Source organism: Ambystoma mexicanum, chromosome 8 (assembly GCF_040938575.1).
Source record: "Ambystoma mexicanum isolate Mex_15411 chromosome 8, UKY_AmexF1_1, whole genome shotgun sequence".
NCBI classification, from domain to species: Eukaryota; Metazoa; Chordata; class Amphibia; order Caudata; family Ambystomatidae; genus Ambystoma; species Ambystoma mexicanum.
In genome coordinates, this window is record NC_090929.1 from 1505808082 (window position 1) to 1505829134 (window position 21053).

Sequence of the window (21053 nt, forward strand, 5' to 3'; positions counted from 1 at the left end):
CCCCCAACAACCAAAATCTGTAAAGACTAGCTTGGGGACAGGACTTTACACCCATGTAACCCTATGAGAAAAGAGTGGGGGAAGGAACACTGATTTCTCCAGAGGCCACTGCTGAGATTCTAGAATCTGTTGGGGACACAATTTTCTGTGTTTGGTTCGTTCGAGGAAGGCCCATGGGCTGCGGGTGCAGAGGCCACTTTTCGGTGTGTTCATGGTGCTTAGGAATCGGTTCCACACACTCTACTGCAGAACACCCAAACAAAGAAAATATGAAGATTTCTACAGAGCATGCAACCTCGGGACAGTTCTAGGATGCGAAAAAGATTGATTGCAATCGGAGTCACCACGGTTGGGCTGCGACAGCCGATCTTCCAGGGGCAAATTAAGGAGCACGTCCTGCACAGCTTCCATTGATGCACGAATGCTAAGAATGCAGGAGCAGGTGTCTTGTTGTACAAGTTGAAGATCCTCCAAGTTCCAAGGAAGCACATGGAACAGCGACGGTTTCAGCAAGGTAGCACAGAAAAGAGCTGATCAGTTCACCTGTTGGTCCAGGGATACTTCCAGAGACTCTGAAAGCACGGATCCTCGAGCAGAGGTCAAGACCGTTTGTTCCCACCAGTCTAGGGGTTTAAGCATGAACAAGGGTTTTCTTGAGATCAGAAAGAGGAGCATCAGGACTCTACTGGACTTGGTGCTGGTCAGCTTCAGGGGTCATCCACCAATGGTAAAACAAGCAGTGGCTATCCAATCACGGATCGCCACTGGCCACCACATCTACCCAGCAAAAGATATTCAGGCACCTGGTTGTGTACTGGGAGCAGACGGTCCTAGCCCTCACATTGGTGCTCACACACAAATTGCCTCTTTACCTACAAAAGCAGCATCTTTTGCCGGGAAAGTGCATTACATAGATGTGATTTCCTGACCTGAAAAGGCAAGGAGGCGGCCAAAGAACAATATGGCCAAAGGATAAGCAAATACCTAGTGGTATAGCCATTTTACGGTGCTAGACACCTTTAGTAGCCCTTTCTAGGTAAATGCAAAAGTGAACAAGCAAAATGTATAAAACACGTCAGAAAAATAACCATTGCCCCTACCTCATCCTAGGCACAGTGTAAAAGTAGCCAAAAAATCATTATAGAAAAAGTTATAAAGATACAGTAGCCTAAGCACACTTCACTTTAAGGTGACGAGTGCAATTGTAACAATACAAAAAATTGAAAGAGACCGTCTTTCAGTACAGAAAGTCTTATGGACCAATCAGTTTCCCCATAAGAAAGAGCAAAAAGACAAGGGAAGTAAAGAAGAAGGCTTAACTTAACTCCAAAGAGTTAACTCATCCCCTCAGTGTTCCAAATGCACATAGCACACTATAATCTTACTTGCCAAGAGTTAAGTACCACTAACTAATGGCAAGTGCACATTCTGAGGCCTGCTTATGTAAGGCAAAGAAATTTCAACTTAATTTTGGCTCAAATTGGTAATCAGCGCAACTAAGGTGGGGTCTCTGTTTCAGGCCTACAATCAGCTGACCGGCAGCATTCTGCACACATTACTGAATGGACAATGACAGGTTGGTTGGTGTATGGGCCAATCGCCGAATACAATTTCGACCCAAACATGGAGCCCACAAACAGCCGGTGTAGATTAGAGGGCTACAATGACGACTTCCCAGTTGGCGGATGATAAAAAAAAACCTGCATTTAGTAACAAATGCCTTGGGTGCTCCTGCTTATATTACAAACCAGTAGAACACCCACATATCTAATTTAGTTAGTGAATTTAGGTGTAAGAACACTGAATGTTACGAATGTGAATAAGGGGTGAAGTCAGGGTGGCTGAAGTAGGTTTTTTCTGTCCAACCAACATAGCCTAATCTTAAATGGTTTTAGTTTAAGTATTCTCCTTCACATCTACTCCTGGGTCCCTTTCTCTAATCATCTCGCCTGCTCTGGCATATTGGCAACAGACTACAGCAGGTCTGCGGGTCTGCGGATCCGCGGCTCGGTGGACCGGTGCCCAGAGGCTACACTGAAACACTGAGGCGAGTACCTGTGGAATCCCTGTTGCCATTTTTGGGAATCTTGGCCATACCCTTGCGGTAGGCACCCTGGATTCACATATAACTTTAGGACAGTGTTGTGCCACGTGGGCGGTGTATGGTCAGATTGTTATCCCTCCTCTGCACCACCTAATCTGCTGATTTAGTTTTCTGCCGCGAAGTCTGGGGTCATTATGGCCGTAAACAAGAAGAGCAATGCTGGTGGTCTGCTGAATGGGCACCAGGAACAGGCTGTAGGGGCCTCACAGGGCTCTGTGGCCTCCTCTCCTTTGACCAACAGAGACTGCGTTTCGGAGGGCTTGGCACTCAGTACTCGCAGGAGACAGATTGCGTGATAAACCTCCTGCTACAACAATTCCTCAAAATAAAAATCATGCCTATCCGCCAAAAAAGATCTAGTCAGGAACCATACAGTCCTCCCTTGAAGACTGGTCCCCTAGAATCCATATTCCCAGACAGTTTACAAAAATCTGGCACTGCTTAGACCATGGTGCCAGTACTAACCTCAGTCAAATTCCCATGCCCGAAAATTCCATGAACTATGCTGAGAGTAATCTAGCCCATTTAACCTCAATATTCCATGTGCCCCAAGGTTGGATTAGGCCTAATTTAGCTCAATTTGAGCACATCGACCCCTTTCAATGGTTTGCTCTCATGGCCAGTATAGCCAAAGAGTTACTCTTATGTAAGGATCCTTTTGACCTTGGTCTTCTGGCTGATGCCCTAAATGATTGGGTGGCGGACATGCGACCGCCTAAAGTGAATACTGCCTCACAGACACACGGGCCGTCCAGTCTTTTCGCCTTACCACAGATATTGAAGGTCAACAACGCCTGTCAAGTCCTTATACCAAAGGAGACAAGAGATCAAGCTCTACAAACTAACGCCTGGAGCAAGGCGCCACCTAACTCCACTACGCCAATATTGGACAGCAGGGAGAAAACAATTATTCCCAGTGTGGTCTCCAATAGCCTAACACAGGAAATATCGCCCCCCCCTCATTGATCCCTGACCAGAAATCTGACCATAAAGTGGTCAAACCTCCCACAACAATGAAGGCTAAATGTGAGACTCTACCCGCATGGAATTCTCGCCTAAAAAAGGCACAAATGCCAACAAAGGATACAAATATGCATGACTTCATCATGGACCAAAGAAACTTTGTTATAACCAACATTCGGAAAATAGATGGAATAGAGACTAGAGAAGGTCTGCGCAATAAGGTCCTTGCCTGGTTGTGGCAGAGAGCTGGACCTGGTGTGGTTAGACACACCGATTTAAAAATCCTGCGTAGAATGGACCAGAGTGATTGGTGTTCACAACCTAACAGCGACTGAGTTCTAGTGGGTTGTGGGGACAGTACCTTACCTGTGTTTCTCAATTGCTGTAAATATTTCCCTAGAGGGCCTTCGATCTGTAATTTGATCCTCTGATGTACGTTAGGGTGCTCCTCTGTGTTCTCCTTACCTATTTTCCAAAGATATGGACTTTTTTGAATCTCTGCTACTTGAGTTTGTTGAAACTTTCTAGATTAATTCGGAATGACCTATATTGAATGTACTATTCTTCGTGTTGGGCTCCTGAACGTACTGATGTTGTTTGTTTTGTAAGCACCCTTATGCATTTGGGTCCCCTTGGAGCGCTATATAAATTAAATAAAGTAAAGTTTGAGGAGATTAGCATACTTGGACTGGAGATTTCTCAGCTGTTAGCAGTACTTGCGTTGATTAAAAAATATTTTGGGCCCGGCTTTACAAGTGAGGCCAAACGTCTTCAAGTCAATTCATGTTGCACACAAAGCCATGAGAGGGTCTGCAATGCCTCAAATCCAATCGAATTTCTTTAGGGCCATGATTAAGCTGCTTACCTGTTTGTTACGTTTTTGTGGATCAAATAATTTTTTTGTCTCCAAGATCGAGTAGGTGCCGTCAGTTTAAGGCCCGCTTCCTCCTAAACCCTACCCCATGCCCCATGAGATTGGGCTAGCATACAATTTCTTTGAAAAGAAAAAAAGGTCATCATGTCAACGAATAGAAATCTTCACTTACATCCTTCACTACGTATTTCTCCAGATTTTCCACAGTCTTTTCCTTAAGGGATCCCTAAAACAGAAAGAAATACAACATGCTTTATATGCTTGTAGGGTTTCTGCACCACCTGCAAAAGAAAATATCTATGAATCCACAAGGCTCCTTGAGTAAAACGAATAAACCACCGGTAAAACAAGAAGCACGCATAGGAAGCATCTATTAACTCCTTTTATTTTCAATAGTCTACATTTGTAGAACCCCTCAATCTCCAACTAGAAACAACAATTAAAAAGGTGCTAATGAAAAGATGAAAGAAACAATACAATGCACCACTCTGTGCTTATATAGCCGGTGTAAGCACTAGGATTGCACTTCAGAAACGGAATAGGAGAGAATCCTATTGAAAAGGACATATGAAAGACGTGGTAAACATTAGAATATTCTTAAATGTTCTGATCTCCTTTTAAACAATGGAATTTGAAAACAAAAACATTAGTTGGGCCGATAGTTTTAGCATTTAGAAATGCGGGCAGTTTATTTTGAGAAAAGTTGATTTGTATGGCTACACCACAGGTCACTACTTACTTCACTGAAAGAATTATTCAGTAAATTTCACCAACAAACTATATCGCTCATAAAACATGCTGACAGAAATACTTGTGAAAATGAATTGAAACAAAGCCTCCCAATGCAAGTTTTCTAAGTGTCAGAATACATACACTGGTATAGAAGGAACGCTACATTGCCAGAACAGCGGATACTTTAAACAGCAAATCTTTTCAAATTATTTTGGATGGAGATCTATGGCAAAGGGCACTTGGTTTAAACAGATCGGTCCCAATTCAAGCCTGGAATTGAGAACGATTGGAGCGGGGTCCAACCGTTCGGAACACAGGACACCAAATTAAATGCAGCCTATGGTTGATCAATATGCTAAAAAGTGATGGAAAAACACCCCAAGCCATTTTGGTTCACAAATCAGGAATAGCCTAGATGGTCTACCTAGGGTATTACAGGATTCTGTGGGTACATGTTAGAAATACCATAAAAAGATAGATTGGAATCTATCCCTGGAGGACGATTAAAAAGGTATATTAAATCAGGAATGGGGAAAAAGGCATTGGAATGGGACTGGTCTTTAAATAAAATATAGATTAGCTATTTTCAAAAATAAAGTATGCAGAGTTCATAAGATTGTCCCTTAAACATGCAACTCCAGCTAGTTATGTAAAGGTCGCACCATGTAAATATCTCTTTGTTTTATCATGAAACTAAGACTAAATGGTCTACCATCCTTTAACAGGTGCCTAGACGGGCATTAGCAGAACTGAGAGGCACTGTAGGTGTTGTGTGAATGCACTGGAAACCACAAGACATTTATTAACTCGGTGCCAATCTTTTTCGCTAGATCAATTACATTACTGTTAGTGTACATTACATAATATTCATTCAAACTGAAGAATTTTGGTCATCTGTGATTTCGGCCAGATGTATTGTTTTTTCTTATATGGTCTTTAATTTATGGAAACACATAAATTAGTTATCATATGTGAAATACTGTAAATGACATTAGATAAGGCATAAGTTATGTATTATATGCAGTGTTATGTGAATATTGTAGCTGATGTAATTGTGTGCATTAATAGTTACTGTTTAATGTCTTAAATGTGTTAACCAATTGACACTAAATACATTAAAACAAATTAAGTAGCACATTTTAAAATTCAACAAATTACAAAAGCACAAAAAAGTTAAACAAAAAGAGCATTGCTTGGCTTAATGAGTATCAGAGTAAGGGGACCAGTTAAAAGGAGATGCGAGATCAGATGCAGTATGTTAAGGGAGTGAACCGGCTTCTAATAAGAAAATTCAGCAGACTGCATCAGAGCAGATATGAAAACTGTCCTAGACAATAGGAATAATTAAAAAAGTATGAGGAGAGTCATAGAACAGCAACTAGTTTCACATTCTTAAACTATTTCCACCTACATTTGAGGGAATGTTTTCTCCTACAATATGGAATTTTAAACTCCTCAACCATAGGGACTAAAAAGAAAGTAAGCAAGTTTTAATTTAAGTAGCTATTAAGAACAAGCATACATTGTTAGTCAAGTGCTGCATAATATTGTGGCTTTCTCACCAAACTGAGTTAACTATAATGTAAACAAAAGGTAACTGACTTGTTAGGTCCGAGCTACCTAACAGATGCCAACTGAAGAAGTTAGAGAAAATGTACAAGTCCTTTTTCGTCCACATCATGTTAAGCAGGTAAAATCAGATGGAGCGAGGAGAGCCTCTTGTTTCTAGACTATCTACTGTCAAATACAGTACATTAGAATGTTATTACAAGATTCTAAGTGATCCGACCGTGGCTGATTTTGCCGCGGCCGGAAAGTTTGCATGAGAAAGGTGCGAACTACCAAATGTTCACACCTTTCTCATGGGAACACATTTACATACTACGTGGGCTGCAGGGGTTTCCCTCGCAACCCCCGCTCACTATGCCACACAGTATAGTGAGCAGGGTTTGCGGGGGAAACCTCTGCCGCCCCCTTTTTTTTTGCGGGTGTGCTGCGGGGGTGTCCCCGGCAACACCCCGCTCACTATGCCACACAGTATAGTGAGCTGGGTGTTGCGGGTGACACCCCCGCAGCCTTTTTTTTTTACTTACCTGCAATGGTACCACCAAACGTTCAAACTTTTGGTGTTCGAACCTTTTGTGGTAGCATTTTCTGGTCGTTTTGTATGGTCAGACCTTTTTTTTCAGTCTGATCGTACAAAACCTTATTACAATAGTGACCCCTCAGGATTCGGGGTAATGTTACTCCATGCTCCCATGCCAGAAAAAGCCTCATTGCTTTTTTTTAATTATTTTTTTATTTTTTATTGGTTTATACAAACATTTATAAAGAAAAAAAAATACATTTCCGTATTGCCATTTCTTTGTCCTCTAGGCAACTTCTTTCTTCAATAAATAAACATTACAGATCTGTCATACAGGGAGGGGTACGAGTCCATTCATCAACTAGGTTCTAAGTTTAGTGTCTCCGCGTCTAAGCCCTCCTTAAGGACACAGAGAAAAGCAACTAGTGCATATAAAACAGGTCTATTTGAACCATCAAACAGGGCTCTACACCAGTCCTCAACAGACAAGGTTTGATGTTTACTCGTTACTGGACCAAAAATGTTTCTTTGTTGCTCCAGACCAGAACACGACATCGTCAAATGTTTTAGAGTCTCATTGTTGACTCTGCAAAACCGACACAATAGGTCCGAGTCAGCATACTGGGAACAAAAGCTTAGACGCTCCTTAGCGGGCAGTGCATTAAGCCTAAATTGCATATATAGGGCTCTTGTGTGTTGTTCTGGAAAACATGTTAGATAGTCTTGTAACTGACCATACGGTCTGGCTTCTCCAGTAGCCTCCATCATCTTTGATTCAGATCTTAAGTTAAATGTATTGATCCAGTCGGTTCTCCACATCTTCATCGTGGCCAGGTCTGGATTTTCAATCAGGGTCTGTACAGTGATGTCATATGTATCTAGCACCTCAAGACACAACATGTTCCATTGAAAAAGGATCGTTTGTGTTTTTTCTGTGTCTGGTTTGTACAGTATACTGATTTGTGGCGGCGGATTCATTTGCATTGTTATTCTAAATAGGCTTAACAGATTCCAGGCGACTCTGGCTTGGATTTAGATGTACCCAAGTTTGAATCTTATACAAGCCGTTGAGGTCCCCTTTGGTAAGTGTAGAACTCTGGACCAAAAGATATTTTCAAGTGTGTTCCACACATCATGACTGCATCCAAAGGCATTTTCACCACCATGTATCAGTGCAGGCACTGCTTTTTGTTGGAAGAAGACAGTTGGTTTTAAAGAAAATTTGCCAAATCTTCTATTGATCAGGGACGCCTGGCATGCCAGCTGACGGCATTTGCTTTTCATCACCTCAAACCAGGGTGCGTCGTTTCTACTTGCACTGATTCTCATGCCTAAATAGGTGGTGTTCTTCACTATCTTAAACAGTTCTTTATCGAGGTACCAGTTTAATTTCTTCTTATTCCCATTGTTTCCCAGCAGTTTTTCACATTTTTGCTTATACGGCCATTCGCTGTTAAATACTTTTCAGGAATGCTAAGTTTGCATTGAAGGCCTATAGGCATTAAATCCATAAGGATGAGGTCATCCGCATAAACAAGGTAGTCAATATGGGTACCATGAATTTTTGATGGAAACGTGGTTAGATCATTAAAGATCTCTTTGATATCAGATATAAAACAGATTGAAAATAATGGCTCCTTGTTTAAGACCCCTGTGCGTATCAATGGGGGCTGATAATGTACCCTTAAGATCTAATCTGAACTTGATTGAAGTATTTGTATGTAACTCACGAATAGCGGCCAGCAAGCTGGGGGGACAATTCCACACACTCAGTTTTTCCCATAGCAAATCCCTGTTTATGCTATCAAACGCGTGCGACAGATCTATTAGGGCCAGGTAGACCTTAGAGTTGGACTGATAGGCTTCCATCTTCAATAGGTTTAACAGCAGGCAATTCACACCACACCCCGCCCCCTTGACAAATCCTGCTTGTCTTGGGTCTACCCGATTTGATTCAGTAGACCACTTTAGGAGTTTGTTGCAAGAGGGTGGCATAAATATTCCCCAGCACGTCGAGCAGTGCAATGGGTCTGTAGTTTTTTGGGTTTCTTCTATCTCCTTTTTTTAAGCTTGGCACAATCACAGCAGATTTCCACGATTTTGGGGTGTTACAGCACTTAACAATTCTGTTAAACAGAATTGTGCAGAAATCTGACCATTCTTCTGGGTGACGTTTGATGGAGTAGTTAGTAAGCCCGTCCGGGCCAGTGGCTCTTGAGTCGTGCACGTTCTTAATTACTTGAAAGATGTCCTCTCTGTCGAACACAATCTCCCAGTGGGTTAAGGTGGGCATTTCCCATTCTTTAGTTGATACATCTTTACGAAAGAGATCGGTGTAGAAAGATCTCCACTCGGCCTCTAAGACCAAGTTTGCCTGAAGAGCATGTTGATGAGCTAGATTGATATTTATCAGTCTCCAACAGTCTGCTGAATTTTTGCTTGCCATTTTGGACAACATTAGCTCGGCATCGTTTTGTACCATGATGGCCATGTGTGACTTGAGCCAGTTCTTATATGCTTGTTTGAGCAATCTTCTCTGCTCGCAAGCATCAGCAATAGTTTTTTTTTTAATGTTTCTCAGGTTACGTCGCAGTATTCTTTTTCGTTGGAGAATTACTAAATCAAATTTGTGTTTGAGTGCGAATTCAGCATGTTTTAGGTTGTGTTTCCATTCTTCATATTGTGACAACAAGTGATCATATTCCAGTGACCCTGGGTTCAGTTGAAATTTAGATGTAATGTGAGTTATATCCTCAGTGTCAGGATGTAGGCGAATTCTACACGCTCCAGTTCTCACCGCGTGAGGCCACAACTCTTGATTGCGCTGAGTAGTGTTGTTGAATTTCAGAGTCACCATGTCATGGTCACTGTGGGCCATTTCTATGACCTCTAAGATGGTAGTCCTCGTATGTATGTTTCCAGATACAAATATATAATCAAGGGTTGAACTTTGGTCGTATCTTCTCCACGTGGGTTCAGCCGGGATGTCACCCGGTGTTTGACCATTTAACATCAGTAGCCCACGGCGATCCATTTCCAAACACCATTGATTTATTAATTGCTCTTGAGAGTTGTTAAGTTTCTTTTTGCCACTAGTTAAATTTAGACGTGTGATGCAGTCAATATTGAGATCGCCGCAAATAAGGTCAGTCAAATTGCCCTTTTCCATTAGGTCATCAATGACAGTTGTAACTTGGTCAACAAACGATGCAGAGCCAGCAGCCAAGTGGTTCCAGTATAGGATGATGATGTACAGTTTGGGTACATGAGGCCTTTCTGTCCCTGAGGAATTGACCACAACCACCTGCATGAATGGAGATGGATTAAAAGAATTTTTAATCCTGAGGCCAGACTCTCCCTTTACCGCCAGTAATAACCCAGCCATAGGTCTACCCTTGGACTGCTTAATGGCTGGATTATGCTCTATTTCAAAGCCTTCAAGGATGGGAACTTTGTTTAACCACGTTACCTGTAAACAAATAAGATGTAGGTCAGAAGCCCAAGTAAACAGGTGCATAAAGCCCCTTGTGTTGAAGATCCCAGAGTGCAGTTTTGGGGATCCTCTTGGGCTTGGCATTACTTGGCCTGTTCGATGTTTAAAGTTCCGGCAAGCCAGGACCAGTCATTTCCTTTAGCAGCCAAGGATGCGACGTCTTCTGTGATGTCAAAATTTGGTGTTACACTGTCAGCTCCTTGGATTGTAATCCTTATGAGGTCATTCATCTGACTCTTAGTGAAAGGTTCAGGATCTAAGAGGCAAGTTTGTGATGGAAACACTTGGGGCAAGACAGGGGTTGTGGATTGGGCCACCTCCACACCTCTCTGTTTCACTCCACTGGCTGCCACTCTGCGAGAGCCGTTTTCTATCGATCTAGACACAGGACAGTTTGGAGCTATAGAAATATCAAATCCCAGAGACATTAACACTGGACCCGCTTCTAGTAGAATGTCTACTATAAGTTTAGACTGCAGGTGCAGTATTACAGCATCATTTTTAGTTTCATTGAAAAATTCAACAATTTTCAGGTCTCCGGATTTGATAGCTCTGAGACTTGGGACAAGATGGCACAACCACAGTACATTGTGACAGTTTAAGATTAAATCATCGAAGACTCTATACATTCTAAGAGTACTTGATGAAAAGCTTGTGTTTTTGATGCAGTGCTTTTCGTCTTTGTGTCCTTTGAAAATTGAACTGCGCTTTTGTTATTTTCTCTTGTGATTGACCTAGATTTTGCTGTAACACCAGTGGTGGAGAACGGCAGCAGGTCAGATTCACACTCAGTTTGTAGATCTTTCTGGTCGTGAGATGTATGAGAACAAACTGATTTAAGCTTGCTGCAGCTATCAACTTGCGTTTGAGAATCTGTCGGTCTCAGTGACTGTCCAATTTATGAGCCATGGCGGCTAACTTGGAGCGTTTTTCGTACAGTGTCATGAAAGTAGACTTCGGTTTTGAAAGACCATCTTGAAGTGGGTGAAGTTGCTGAAACACTTGACAACATCTTGGAGCTTTGTTACATTGCAGTGGAAGTGTTCCTTCGCACAAGCGTTCTCTGCCAGATTTTTCAGAGGCCATGGATGCTTTGGCCTCAAGTTGGATTATCACTGGCAGTTAGGGCAATTGAGGTGGTTTTAAGGCTGAGTTGGAATTCGGAGCCCCTTCAACTTGGCCTACAGTATCGCGACTAGACGTGACATGTGTGATTTTACAGTCTGCTTGGACAATTACATCAGACTCACACGGTTCCTCATCGTCCTCATAAGTGGACATATTCATAAGATCTTCAGATACATCACATGAGCCTGTTCCAGGGACTGGAGCCTCATCCACCATGATTATTACTTCATTAGAGGGAAACTTTTGGTTCACCGCTTTTCTCTTTCACAATAGTTCTATTCACGTCACATTGACAGTTTTGATGTTTCGTAGGAACTTGAGCGAGTCATTTCCTTGTTTCGTTTTTGTAGAGGTTGATTTTTCGATTTCTTTTCACTAACACCTCAGTTTATTTTGAATAGAACCTGATCTTTGATTGTTTGTAGGGTTCTTGAATATTTCCAAGAGTTGGGGAACTGGCGTGAACGTTGTGATTTGCCAGTGTTGCTTCTACACCTATCAAGGGATACTGCAGGCCCAGATTTGAAGAAGATGCCATTTGAGGATCTAAAAGGGCCACATTTCCTGAAGATTGGCTCTCCGTGAGGATATCAAGGAAGTGCGTAGGTATCACCTTCTCTTTAAAGGTCGTAGTCTTCACTTGCATCAACACGTTGGCTCTCACTTCATTTTCAGCACCGGCGGCCGCCGGTGTCACATCCAACCGAACATCTCCAGCAAGAGGTATCTCCATTGGAACAGGTAAGCCCTCATTCCCTGGGTCAACTTCTGGTCTTGTGCTCTTTTTTGTTGTTTCTTCCGTAGACACCACATTTTTGATTGCGAGATCTGGCAAGTTCAAGTCGGTTTCAGTGAGGATTGGACATCCAAGGCTTCCGGAGGGAATCGTACAGTTATTTAGGAGTCCAGCAATACATCTTTCAGAGTTTTGTTTCCACACTGGGTGTGTTTTTTTTCTTTGTTGGAAGAGATTTAGGGCTTCTTTCGCCACTTCTGCCAAGAGTTTGTCCAAATTGGCATTTTTGGTAAAATCCACTAATGTGTCCAGTGCCCACTCAGTCTTCTTTTGGGTCCCAATCAATGTCTCCTTATATGAACTATGTACATTTCCAATATTCAGAAGCTTAGTGTTCATAGAGGAGACCAGAATGGCAAGGTCTTTCATATCATTAAGATGTTCATACATTTTGAGAAAGGGGGCAATTGTTAATGCCATGGACTACATTATAGTTGCTTGAAGAACTTTCATGTTTTGTTCCTGTCTCACTGCGTTCTCATCATCGGCTTCTAATCGTCTGATTTTTGGAAATGGGCGCTCCATTAAGGAAGAATTAGAGGATGACGAGTCTGATGAAGAGTCAATTTGCAAACAACGGGCATCACACCCCTCCCCACCCAAGGGCATGTCATTATTTGAAGAGTTCGACTGGTTTTTTGACGTAATGATTGCCATTTTAGGTGTCTTCATCTGTGAGCATCTAATGTTCGGTGAGGTGCTCGAATCAGCTCTCCTTTGTTTGGAGAGACTTATTGTATGAGCAACATGAACCTTTTGTTTTTTTAAAAGCGAAGAGTTAGGGGTAACAAGGGGCTTAAAAATTGCCTCCGACCTTCTGGCATCGCATTAGTTGTCGATTTGTAGGATCTGTCTTTGTTTAGCCGGGTGAGGTCTGTTAGGAGTTGATTAACGACATACAATGAGTTTCTTCGATTTTCATATCGGTGTAACTAATTCATATCAGTTACAGTAGAAGGCGACTGAATTTGCAACACATCCTGCGTAAATACCCTACATGACTCATTGTCATCATGTGAAGGGTAAAAGACATCTTCGTCGGCACTGACGAGTGCCGGTTCAAGGCTATACAGAGGTGAAGGAGCCAATTTCTCGAAGGTACTATAAAATCTAGGCCGTGGGGACCCAAGACTTGTGTCACGTCGTCTGATCATGCATCCATTACCTTGACTTAGTTTTTCGGCGTAGGCACGGTCTGTGTCAGTGGCCGTGCATGCCGAAAACACACTCGGGGACACATTGTTTTCACGCGTAGGTGTGTACTCGTTCAGCGAGCGCCGCGCCAGATCGCACAAGGGTACGACCGTGCCGGGCGAGGGACTAACGACTGCAGAGGGTTTCTCAGAAATGTCAGTTCGGTCTCCATTGCTCGACACCGGGGCCGCAGTCGAACACACATCACCAGGAATCTCAGATGGAAACGTCTGTTTAGGTAAAACATGTATTTCAACGTGAATGGTTTTCAGAGTGATTCCTTTGTCATTCAGTGATAAAGCGATTAGAGTGTCAGGTACGTTAGGCGCGTTAGGTGCATTATGCACAATGTCACTCACTTGGAGCCGAGGGCGCGGACACAGGCGCTGCAGGAGAAACGGCTGGAGACAAAGGGAGCACCACACTGGGGCTCGGGTAGCATTTTCCAACTTCTGTTGAGCGCATGTTTTCACGAAGGAGATTGCTTTCGCTGTGTCACGCATAGTTCCATGGAGGGCAGCGACAGAGCGCTGGTAGGGCGAGCTGAGAAGGAGCAGAGGTAGGTCCAGGATTCCACAGACTTCCGCGCCCGCTCCACGGGGGGAAACATTTTTTAAAGATGCACACTCCCACAAGTGTAGACACAGTAGAGCTACTGTCAGCAGCAGGAAAACAGACTCAACTCCTTCCACTCCTCAGACTCATCCAGACTCCGCCATTATCATTGCCTTATGATAATGGCCATCTGAAAGTATGCAACCTTAAGGACTTTGAGCGCTTAGTGCACTTGGTCACTTGCACTTGGTTACTGATAGACGAGCATAAATGAAACAGAAGATTAACAATTGGAGACCCGAGGAAGCGGGTGTCCACTTGCGGTTTTGAAAATAAAAAATCTACATTGCATTAAAGGATTGTTGTGATTCTTTATCAGATTAAACCGGATTATCAATACCCAGACCGTGGCTTGAAGGAACGTTCTAAACCCTAGCATTTAACCATTTCTTTTCCACACCATTGCAGCAACTTTGCTGAACATAAACAATCTTGGGAAACCCCAATAGCTGTAACCGTGTTTTTTTTTAACATAGAATAAGAACTGCCAGTCCTAGTAAGGACTACATTGTCAATAAACAGCAACTCCCTCCTATCCTGAAACTGCTCCAGTTACTAGATTGGTGTACCTGCTGTCACTTTTCTATAATAAACATAGGGCCTCATTATGAGTGTGCCGGTCCGGAAACAATGGTGCCGGTAAGCATACCGGCACTGTGGTTTCTGGACCGGCACACTATGACTCTGCAGGCAGGTCCCATCCCGCCTGCCAGGGTCAGACCTGGTGGGCCGAACGGCACCCGCCAGCAGAGTTTCACGGAAGCACCAGCACTGTTATAAACGGTGCTGGTGCTTCCGTGGTCCCCATTCCCATTCGGACTCCATGGGAATGGGGACTTACAGAATTACCAGCGCCTGACATACCGGCCGCCGGGGTCGGAATACCCTGGTGTTAATTGGAAGTCAGCGCCATCATTTTTTTCGAATCTGGTGGCAAGCTGCCATCATCACCGGCAGGCTTACCGCCAGACTCGAAATGAGGCCCATAATATTGATACCAATTCACATGTTGAATGGCTGCATTGCAATATGAAAAGTTTTGTTGATCAAGCCACCCGTATATATCTGGCCCAACATGCAAGTCTTATTTTTCGTGAATGGCTATTAGATTTCTTTGATATGATTTACTCTTTACAACCTACTTTATTATCTGTAATATTTTATCGTTATTTAGGTAAAGCTTAGTAGACTGCAATTCCAAGAATCTCATGGTTTACCATTATGCAATTCAGGTAACACATTGTCCTTTCTACTCTTCCAACACTTCACTTACATCCAGTAATTCCTAACCGATCTTTTAGTTACTTTGCTAATATCGGACTAGAATCGTCCAAGTATTCTAGTATGGAGGCTAGTTGGTCCTGACAATCTCTAACTGTTCAAACCATTTAGATGGCCCTTTCCTTTAATTTTCCCGGGGCTTCTGTAGCTTGGTCCAATATAAATTAAGAGACTATGTTGAAGGTTTAGAAATGTAAAACCTTAAAGAATGCCTTCCTCATTGCTACTCGGACACTTGCAGCATGGATTGGAAATAAAATAGATCTGGAATTCTTTATTATTGAATTAGGAATATGGACTCTTTTACATTAACATACAGGGGCCTCAAATGTGAATGTACTACAGTAGGCTGCTAAAATCTTTAGTTTGATCCCTGCATTATACTGTTCTTAGTAAAGATCGAAGTGATGGCTAAGAAAAAGGTAATTGCAATTTTCAAAGAGCACATCAATTAAAAAAAAGAGCTCAACATCAGCAACTAGTGCTTAAGTGAATGATCCACCATCTTGCGTTGTATGCAATATACGTATTTCAACAACGCCCAGATCAAGTTCTTTCCTGTCGACAATAAAGACCAAACTGATAGCACGATGAAGACTAACCAGATGATCACAAGCTACTGTCGGCACGAGCGTAACCATTCCAATTTAGAATGAAGTCTAGGTCAAAACTAATTGAAAAAAATACAGTAGGGACTGGTGGGAAAAGAGGGACTGAAGCAAGTGTCAAAATCGGCAGCGCGCCAGTAAGTGAAACAGAATTACAAGGTACTAAAAGTAGCCATTAATCAGACTAATGCAAACAGCATCCTTATTAATACATTGATAGAATATTGTAATGTTTTGGGGAATTAGCATTTATATGTTGCCAGATTGGACTTGAATCTAAGGTAGATAGAACCAGGTTATTGGAGAAATTACATAAACGGAAGTGCCCAGGATATTTTTTAGGCATTGTGATGCATATCTATAGCAACACTCAGGTTAAGGTGAGGTTAAACGGTAATGGTGAAGTATCAAAGGCCATCAAGACAGACCGAAGGTTGAGGCAGGGGTGTGTAATGATCCTGTCTCTTCAACAAAAAAAACAAAAAAAGAAAGTTAAACTTTATTTTTTGCTGACGGACTTATTAACGTAACACCAGTTTGCAAATGGTACAGTACATTGCATATAACAACAAGGCAAACAGTAGATCTAAGAATGGGTTGAGGGTGTTGGGCTTTTCAGGGGATCTCTGGTCCCTCCTCTAGATCAGAATCTGGGGGTCCTGCGTTCAGGTACCGCCGGAGCGGGGCCCACATGTCTTTAGGGCGGCTCGTAGGTGTTATTCCCCTTGCATAGCTTTCTTCACATTTGTATACTTCAATCAAGTCCCGAAACCATGTGTATATAGTGGGTGCCAACTTTGCCTTCCAGTGCCTGAGAATATTACGTTTGGCCACTGCAGTTGCCACTAAAAAAGTCTACGTATCTTTATGGGAGCTTTTCTAATATCTCCCAGGAGGTATTTCAGGGGTGTGGACGGAATGCGAATTTCGAGAATGCTGCTGAGGCTAGAGGCCACTTCTTCCCAGTATTGTCTAGTAGGTGGGCATTCCCAGTACATATGGAAGGAGTTGGCCTCGGGAGTTTGCATTTGGGGCACAAAGATTGTTTAGAGTGGTCGAATCTGGTGATTTTCCCGGGGTTGATGTGCAGGTGGTTCATAATCTTGAATTGGATGAGCCTAAAGTTGTCATATGCAGGTGGTTCATAAACTTGAATTGGATGAGCCTAAAGTTGGCATTAAGGGATATGGTTTTGGTGTGTTGGCAGTATCTGGCCCACTGTGTGTCATCAATTGTTACATCCAGGTCCCGTTTCCATTTGGATTTCATTGTGTTCTGGGGGTGGGGGGGGGGGGGGAAGGGACTGTACCGTGTTGTATGTCTTAGATATATTTCCTCTGAACCCATCCTGGTCTATGATATCAAGTATGAATGGATGGGAGGGTGGTTCTGTGCGGAACGATGGCCATTTTTGTTTGAGTGCAGCCTTTAGGCGATGGTATTGTAGGGTTACTGTGAACCCCAGACCAAATCTCCTTTGAGCTTCATCTAGTTTTAAGAATTCCCAGTCAGGGAACAGGTCCCCCAGTGTAAGGTCTTTCCCTGGGTCCCAGTTCCTTTGCATCATAGTGTCTAGTGTGGGGGCGGTGTCCGGGTAGTGCCATAATGGGGAGGGGGCCAGTAAGGATTTGTGAAGCCCACCCTGCGATATAGTGCCGCCCAACCCAGAGTCCTGCAGGTCACCGGGTCTATCCCACCCATATTTCCATGTTTCTTGGTGAATATCATGGACTGTATGTCCACGGGGGCAGCAGCAAACTTCTCTGCCTGTATGTGGGCATAAGCCTCCGTGTCATGAAACCAATATTTGGCAAAGTGCGCTTGTGAGGCGTAGTAGTATAAAGGTGAAATCCGGTGGAGCCAGCCCCCTGTGTCGTATCTCTTGCTTCATTTGGGCCAGTTCTGTCTGACCGTACCCCCACCCCCATACAAAATTGGAGGCGATTCTTTGCAGTTTCACAAAGAACGCTCTGCCCGGCCATATAGGGATATTACTAAATAGGTAGAGTAATTTAACCCTTTGGAAAAAAACTCCCAATATCCGTATATGGCCGCATTGCCCTGCTCAATATGGGGCCGGGCAATGCGGCCATATACGGATATTGAGCAGGGCAATGCGGCCATATACGGATATTGGGAGTTTTTTTCCAAAGGGTTAATTTGGTCTCTAGTTGTGTAATGTAGGGCCCGTAATTGGTGCCATAAATCGTGTTTCTATTGGTAGCTATCACTATTCCAAGGTAACGAGCTGCGTTTGGTGACCAGTGAAATTGTGCTGTGGCCACTGATCTTGTGGCGCTCGACGTCAAAGGGATCATTTCTGACTTTGATTGGTTGATTTTATAGCCCAAGAATTTGGCAAACTATTATGTCTTGCATAACCGGCGTCAGATTATTTTCTGGGTCTAGTAGGTACAGTAAGGTGTCATCTGCATATAGCGAGATGAGCTGGGGAGGGCCCCTGTCTCTTCAATTTATGTGTCTCGGAAATGGGAGAATATTTAGAGACAGCATCTTTTGTAGCCTCCCGCCACCCACTACAGCCAGTGAACGTTTTTACTAGCTGGCCTATGCAGACGATCGGTTACAAATTGACAAGACAACTATAGGCCTACAAAGACTGTTGTCGAGATTTGAAGAGTACACACGACTGAATTGCCAGGCAGCAAATCCAGCAAAGATTAAAAGTCGGTGTTACAATGGCAAAAAACATAATCTGTCAAGTTTTAAATGGATGATGGGCACTGGTATATTGTCTGTGGTACCCACAATTAAATATCAGGCATATGTGCTGGTTAGACCGACACAGCAACACATTTTAAAAGTGCCCCTCCGGGGAAAAAAGGTAAAAAGCTGGGAGGACAGATGCACCATATCCTTTGATGAAGTATACCTCAAGACTAATGCCTGCCATTCTATACGGACTAGAATTCTCTTTTGGCTATGAGAAATTAGAGCTTGACAAGCTGGAAGGCAAGATTTGGAGAAAGGCTTTGTCCTTACTCAATTTTGTACCTGTTTCACTTTTAAGATATGAACTAGGTTTGAATTCAATGTCTAGTGTATTGCAATGGAAGGTGCTATCGCTCTATAGAAAGCTTGTTCAAGCTCAACCTGAATCATTATATTCATTGATGGGAAAGTAAATGGAGTCTTCACAGACAGGATCTTTTGGCAAATTTAAAACTAGAAGTGAAGTAATTAATCCTAGAAAGGAATGATATTGCCTTAGAGATTCCTTTAGACAATCCGAGCTATGGGAGAAAGAAATGCCCTGCTTTGGACTGGATCCGTACTTGCGATGCGAACAGTAAATATAAACTGTAAGTTGAAATGGAATTAGAGAGGAATGTTAGCTCGTTATTTGCTGAAATGTCCGGACAGTAGATTTCGGGAAGATTTTACGAGAATCTGGCTGAGCCTTATTGACAGGATAGAGGGCAATGAGACAGTGCCATGTGATGCTTTTGTAACCAATCCATGGAAACACTTAAACCTTTCATGATCGCCTGCCCCCTCTTACTTACAAAGGAAAAGAGAAGAATGTTTTAACATATATGTTTATTATGCATTGCTTCAAAAATTGTGATCCTTGTGGTATTATATTTTAGTAGGACGACTTGACATCTTTATTAATCAGAGTAGTACAATTTTGAAAAAGTTTCGAAATTACCGTTTGAATATGAAGGGATTCTTTTTGAGGATGTATGTGCGTCTTTTATGGATTTTGTACTGGAAATATCTGATTGCATTGGTGAGAATTGGAATGATTCTATAGTGTTATGGTGGAAGGTTAATGAGTTGGATGTGCTTTTTATGAATTTAGTGTTGAATTTATTACGTTGTATTGCTGAGAATTGGAACGATGTTATCTTGTGTTAAGCGTGTGTAAGGCTTGAAATAGACCAATTCAAATAAAAAAATCAGACTGTACAAAGCCTTAATGTGTTTTCTCTTCAAGCAGTCAGGTTTAAACCGTTTCTAGAAGTAGTAAGATTCGATGATATCGTGACAACAAACAAGCTCGGCGTGAAGATTTGAAACCAAGCAACGTGCAGATTCCTCTACTGAGACAAGCCCATTGGCTGAAGGAGTAACAATCCAAAGTGCCAAACCCCAGTCTGACCAAAAGCAGAAACTGGTTAATGTTTTAGACGGGGGTGTAGTTTCCTTATCTTATTTGACACAAAGTATCAAGAAGAGAAAGGTTAAGGGCATGATGGCAAGTTACGAGACCCAAGCGGTAGACATTTTCAAATGGTGATACAGCAGGGTGGGTCGGAATTTGAATGGAATGTGCTCATTGAGTTGTTGTTCTCCAACACATGCATGGAGAGCAAGTGCTTGAAATCGACTCGGGAGAAGGGAAGTTGAAGGCAGTGTAAGGGGTCAGGGCAGGGGAAAGTGGACATGGCAGGCTTCTGTTGCAGCAGAACAACCTTGCATTCTGGTTTCCCAAACAAGCATTAAAGAGATGGAGAGAGAAGTTTCAATGAATACGCTTGCACGCACGTCGATTCCGTTCGCTTAGGCTGGGTAACTGCCGAGGTTGGACCAGCTGTGCCTGCGACATCGACCAGAAGCGATTGGAAAAACGATAGGTGTTGCGCGATACTGGTGGTATAGAGGCAATGTGGTCTTCGTTTCCGATACTAATGGGGGAGGGGGGCAAGAGGGTGGTAGTGTAACCAGTACTCCTTGAGATCTTTTAAAGTGCCAGGTGTTTGTTTCCTGTGTTAGCTTCCGAGTGAGTGAATTCACAAAGACCAATATGCGTAATCATTCTAAGCATAGATCTGTATGGGCGAGAATGTTCATTTATTATACAAGTTTCCCAAACAAAATATTGTGTTCAGCACGATTTACTTTTTGCTTTTCAAGGGCACCAAACCCATTTTTTGGTAGGCTTTTCAATCAGCTAAAAAGTCACAAGCTAAAAAGAAAAAAGCACAATTGAAAGCACACTTAAGGAAAGAGCCGAACAATATTTACAGTTGTAAAAATAAAAAATAAAAGCCAGGTGTAGGCAATGCTTCTAAAAGTAAAAGCTAATTTATTTATGCGGGAGTGACACACTAGACGTAAGCAATATAATTATAAACGTCGAAGAGCTGTTTCAAGGAAATAAAATAGCAGATTTACTATACCGATGCCGCGGGTCCATAGTGGTCCACTAGAT

General features: G+C 42.7%; 1 protein-coding gene across 3 annotated transcripts in view; it reads right to left on the minus strand.

The window, feature by feature from the left end:
• Positions 1-21053, minus strand: part of NT5C2 (5'-nucleotidase, cytosolic II) — a 957242-nt gene that overhangs the window by 348433 nt on the left and 587756 nt on the right. For all 3 annotated transcript variants that reach the window (XM_069611695.1, XM_069611694.1, XM_069611696.1), the window contains one exon: positions 4114-4167. In XM_069611695.1, the coding sequence (XP_069467796.1) occupies positions 4114-4167 (54 nt within the window). The remainder of the gene's footprint in view (positions 1-4113; positions 4168-21053) is intronic.